Genomic DNA, 6,000 nt, shown 5'->3' with positions numbered 1-6,000 from the left:
GCACAAGGCACTTTATTTTTATGGAGTCCAAGATTGCTGCTAATATATAAGTCAGCACTGGTAGAGTCGAGCTGCCTAAATACTTCAAATTGTAAATTGTATTGTTGGAAGAAATGTTGTAATAATTGTTTCAAAATGCTAAAATACGTGAAGGTTGCATCCTGTGCCTGGAGGAGTGGTGTCCAGTAGATCTAATTTTAACTTTTGTTTGATTCTAACTATAACAATAAAGATTTGAATTTAAGGATTGTGCTCGATATGTGATCTTTATGCACCATGGTTTCTGATGTTAATATGATATCTTGAGGTTTTTGTTCTGTTTACTCTTTGGGATAGTCTTTCAACGTTAATAGGATTAGAGCTGATCATAGACTTCCCCATCTGTCGGTGACTTTTATAATATTTGTTTCAGGGTGAAGATCTGACCCATAATAATACTACAGAGACATATGTGAGGGGGGATGAGCGGTGTAAAGAGGAGATTCCCACATATGACTACCCAGGTGAGTAGTAACCACTAAATGCAGAGAGGCCACAGATTCTTCTAATCACCAGCTGTGGCTGCTTTATCGGTGGTGTAGTCCGGCCGTATTACCATGATCACCATTTTGCCTCTAGACAACAACATTCTCCTCTACCCAAAACTGTTCAAATGACTTTGAAAAATATTTAGAATTGAGAGTCCTCAGTGGTTGATACCTTTTAATGGCTAACTGAAAAGATGGTAACAAATTGCAAGCTTGCAATTTGTTACCATCTTTTCAGTTAGCCATTAAAAGGTATCAACCACTGAGGACTCTCAATTCTAAATATTTTTCTATCCACTGGCTAACACGGTACCAAGATATATTTCTTTCCTGTATCCAAATGACTTTGGGCATTGAAAGCCCTTTTCTATAGAACTTACAACCTGGAGGATCCACCTACCCCCTGGTATATTTTAATTCATTCTTAGTTTTCCGCTGTGTCCCACTATGGGACAATCATTTTGTACAGCTGATCGCTTCTATAGCAGATCTGTCAGTGCTGCAGCTTCTATACACTGACCTGAGAGACTTCCTGATCATCACTGTGCATGACAGGAAGCCTCTCAAGTCTGGAGACCCGGATATCTTCATGTCAGTGATGGTCTCCATGGCAGCGATAGAGATCCCGCGTCATGCCATGGGGTCACCGATTCAAAGTGAGAGGGGCGGTCAGCCCCTGTAGTGAGGGATCAGTGACCTGTCATAAGCCAATACAGATGAATATGTAATTAGAACACCACATAAAGCCCCACCCACAGCCCCTCCCCAGAGCACCACATAAAGCCCCGCCCCAGAGCACCACATCAAGCCCCACCCACAGCCCCGGCCCAGAGCACGAGAATCTCATTAACTGAAAACTACAAATACAGATTAATCAACAACCACAAGATGGATTTCATCACCAGGTATCAGTGTAATCAGTATAACTGCACCGACCTGACACTGTCTGTAGTCACTGAGCACAATCCTGCTGACAGGATCCCTTTAAGACATCTCCGCTCTGCACTATTATACACAGTTCTCTTTAAATGTGTAATATTTCTTCTTGAAACTCATCTGACAGAAAATATTGGAGCTTCCGATAGTTTAGATTGTGAAGTCACCGAGCCCCGTGCTCTAATTCCCCCAGAGAGGTTTCACCACTAGCTGCTCATTTATTACTGATGGAGACTGTTCAGTTTGAGCATTTCAGTAGATGTTATTGTCTGTAGTCAGTTTTTGATTACAGTAGTGTCCAGAATCCTCCGATTTATCCTCTTCCCGCAGCCAGTTTTGTGTTCTTAATCCGGCCCCATTTTTACAATCTGACGTGTGTCACTTTATGTGGTGATAACTTTGGAATAATTAACAAAGGATAATAGAAAACAAATGGATCTTACAAATTATTTTCCAGCTTCTCAAAATACCCTACATACGCTTGTACACTACTCTCTGGGCACATGGCCGTGTTCAGAAGGGAAGGAGCGCCATTTAGCTGTTTGAATGCAGATCTAGCTGGAATAGTTTGCAGACACAATGTATTGGGAGCACTGTTCGTGGTCAACTGGAAGCTCAAAAGATCTCCACCATGAACATGCTTGGCACTATCTTCTCCGCTTTCCATATCCCAAGGATTGCCTTACTCATCGCCCTTTAACACCATTACATGGATCTGGACTTACACTGGGACCCCTAGGCTTGGACCATGTTGTTACCTGCTATTCGTTTGTGTTAGATGGCAAGAAGAATAGTCAGGTAGCTGGGTCAGAACCGGAAGGACAGAATACAGGATCAGAAGACACAAGAGTAGTCAGTAAACGGTCCACGGTCACACCAGGAAACAAATACACAAGCCGCAAGCTGAGCACAGAGGACTGAACCAGAGGAGAACAACGCTGTATCTGGCAGATTCCGGCCATGTGCTTTGAGCTTTAGTAGGGTGTGGTACTTTCCAATTGGCTGAAGTAGGGAGCAGATTACTCCAGCTGGACAGCAGGAACAGATCCCAGATGAGATTGGACACACCATGTGCTGAAGCCCTAATATGACTAAATTACAGAAAACCAGAAGAGTCGAAATCCTCATAAAGTGATTCCATTTTATAAATGACTTCACTGAGGGTTATAATCTATACATATGTGGTCAAAATTGTTGGTGCCCCTCGTTTAATGACAGAAGAACCCACAATGGTCACAGAAATAACTTGAATCTGACAAAAGTAATAATAAATAAAAGATCTATGAAAATGAACAAATGAAAGTCAGACATTGATTTTCAACCATGCTTCCATGGAACTTTAAAAAAAATAAAACTCATGAAATAGGCCTGGACAGAAATGATGGTTCCCCTGAAAATAATGTGACAAAAGGGACATGTTATATCGCGGTGTGTCCACTAACTAGCATCACAGGTGTCTACAATCTTGGATTCAGTGAGTGGCCTGTATATAGGGCTACAGATACTCACTGTGCTGTTTGGTGACATGGTGTGTATCACACTCAACATGTACCTGAGGAAGTGAAGGAAAGAGTTGTCTCAAGAGATTATAAAGAAAATTATAGACAAACATGTTAAAGGTAAAAGTTATAAGACCATCTCCAAGCAGCTTGATGTTCCTGTGACTACAGTTGCACATATTATTCTGAAATGTAACATCCATGGAACTGTAGCCGACCTCCCTGGACGTGGCCGCAGGAGGAAAATTGATGACAAAGCAAAGAGACGGATAATACGAATGGTAACAAAAGAGCCCAGAAAAACTTCTAAACAGATTAACCCCTCTCTGACCTTAGACGTACTATCCCATCGAGGTGACTTGGGCCTATCTGCCCCTCGACAGGATTGTACGTCATAGCGATCGGCCGCGCTCACTGGGGACCGCGGCCGATCACGGCCGGGTGTCAGCTGCCTATCGCAGCTGACATCTGGCACTATGTGCCAGGAGCGGTCACGGACTGCCCCCGGCACATTAACCCCTGGCACTCCGCGATCAAACATGATCTCGGTGTGCCGGCAGTATAGGGAAGCGTCGCACAGGGAGGGGGCTACCTACGGGCTTCCCTGAGACCCCCGCAGCAACGCGATGTGATCGCGTTGCTGCGAGGGTCTCCTTACCTCCCTCCCTGCAGCAGGCCCAGATCCAAAATGGCCACGGCATCTGGGTCCTGCAGGAGGGAGGTGGGTTCACAGCACCTGCTCTGGTAAGCCTGCAGCTGTGCATGTCAGATCGCTGATCTGACACACTATATAGCAAGGTGTCAGATCAGCGATCTTACACTAAACATGATGCCGCCCCAGTTATATGTTATAGTGTAAAAAAAAAATATTCCAATGTGTAAAAAAACTTTTTAAAAAAATTCCCCCCCCAAAAAAAATATTGTTCCTATAAATACATTTCTTTATCTAAATAAAAAAACAAACAATAAAAGTACACATATTTAGTATCGCCGCGTCCGTAACGACCCGACCTATAAAACTATATCACTAGTTAACCCCTTCAGTGAACACCGTTAAAAAAAAACGAAGCAAAAAACAACGCTTTATTCTCATACCGCCAAACAAAAAGTGGAATAACACGCGATCAAAAAGACGGATATAAATAACCATGGTACCGCTGAAAATGTCATCTTGTCCCGCAAAAAATGAGCCACCATACAGCATCATCAGCAAAAAAATAAAAAAGTTATAGTCCTCAGAATAAAGCGATGCAAAATAATTATTTTTTCTATAAAATAGTTTTTATCGTATAAAAGCGCCAAAACATAAAAAAATGATATAAACAAGGTGTCGCTGTAATCGTACTGACCTGAAGAATAAAACTGCTTTATCCATTTTACCAAACGTGGAACGGTATAAACGCCTCCCCCAAAAGAAATTCATGAATAGCTGGTTTTTGGTCATTCTGCCTCACAAAAATCGGAATAAAAAGCGATCAAAAAATGTCACGTGCCCGAAAATGATACCAATAAAAACATCAACTCGTCCCGCAAAAAACAAGACCTCGCATGACTCAGTGGACTCAAATATGGAAAAAATATAGCTCTCAAAATGTGGTAACGCAAAAAATATTTTTTGCAATAAAAAGCGTCTTTCAGTGTGTGACAGCTGCCAATCATAAAAATCCGCTAAAAAACCCGCTATAAAAGTAAATCAAACCCCCCTTCATCACCCCCTTAGTTAGGGAAAAATTTAAAACATTTATTTATTTCCATTTTCTCATTAGGGCTAGGGTTAGGGCTAGGGTTAGGGCTAGGGTTAGGGTCAGGGCTAGGGTTAGGGCTACAGTTAGGGTTGGTGCTAAAGTTAGGGTTAGGGTTTGGATTACATTTACAGTTGAGAATAGGGTTGGGATTAGGGTTAGGGGTGTGTCAGGGTTATGGATGTGGTTAGGGTTACCGTTGAGATTAGGGGTGTGTTTGGATTAGGGTTTCAGTTATAATTGGGAGGTTTCCATTGTTTAGGCACATCAGGGTCTCTCCAAACGCGACATGGCGTCCGATCTCAATTCCAGCCAATTCTGCGTTGAAAAAGTAAAACAGTGCTCCTTCCATTCCAAGCTCTCCCTTGCGCCCAAACAGGGGTTTACCCCAACATATGGGGTATCAGCGTAGTCAGGACAAATTGGACAACAACTTTGGGGTCCAATTTCTCCTGTTACCCTTGGGAAAATGCAATACTGGGGGCTAAAAAATAATTTTTATGGGAAAAAAAAAGATTTTTTATTTTCACGGCTCTGCGTTATAAACTGTAGTGAAACACTTGGGGGTTCAAAGTTCTCACAACACATCTAGATAAGTTCCTTGGGGCGTCTAGTTTCCAATATGGGGTCACTTGTGGGGGATTTCTACTGTTTAGGTACATTAGGGGTTCTGCAAACGCAATGTGACGCCTGCAGACCAATCCATCTAAGTCTGCATTCCAAAAAGATGCTCCTTCCCTTCCGAGCCTTCCCATGCACCCAAACGGTGGTTCCCCCCCACATATGGGGTATCAGCGTACTCAGGACAAATTGGACAACAACTTTTGGGGTCCAATTTCTTCTCTTACCCTTGGGAAAATGAAAAATTGGGGGCAAAATATGATTTTTGTGAAAAAATATGATTTTTTATTTTTACGGTCCTGCAGTATAAACTTCTGTGAAGCACTTGGTGGGTCAAAGTGCTCACCATACATCTAGATAAGTTCCTTAGGGGGTCTACTTTCCAAAATGGTGTCACTTGTGGGGGGTTTCAATGTTTAAGCACATCAGTGGCTCTCCAAACGCAACATGGCTGTTATGATAAGGCAATTCAGTACCACAATGGACATAGAAGCCAGAGCACATACAGTGACCTGACAATAACCCAAAAACATAGAACGAGCTCTGAGACGTGGAAACTCTGCTGACCGCAATCCCTAATCCTCTCCAACACACACTAGAGGCAGCCGTGGATTGCGCCTAACGCTCCCTATGCAACTCGGCACAGCCTGAGAAACTAGCTAGCCAGAAGATAGA

At 42.8% G+C, this 6,000-nt stretch overlaps 1 protein-coding gene across 1 annotated transcript in view; it reads left to right on the top strand.

The window, feature by feature from the left end:
* Nucleotides 1-276: 276 nt before the first annotated feature.
* The window catches only part of LOC138666361 (zinc finger protein OZF-like), a 49,706-nt gene continuing 43,982 nt past the window's right edge, over nt 277-6,000 (top strand). The window contains exons 1-2 of the mRNA XM_069754588.1: nt 277-288; nt 413-503. Coding sequence (XP_069610689.1) covers nt 277-288; nt 413-503 — 103 coding nt within the window. The remainder of the gene's footprint in view (nt 289-412; nt 504-6,000) is intronic.

Source organism: Ranitomeya imitator, chromosome 2 (genome assembly GCF_032444005.1).
Source record: "Ranitomeya imitator isolate aRanImi1 chromosome 2, aRanImi1.pri, whole genome shotgun sequence".
NCBI lineage: Eukaryota > Metazoa > Chordata > Amphibia > Anura > Dendrobatidae > Ranitomeya > Ranitomeya imitator.
The sequence above is the reverse complement of the archived record's forward strand: the minus strand, read 5'-3'. Positions and strand labels throughout refer to the sequence as shown.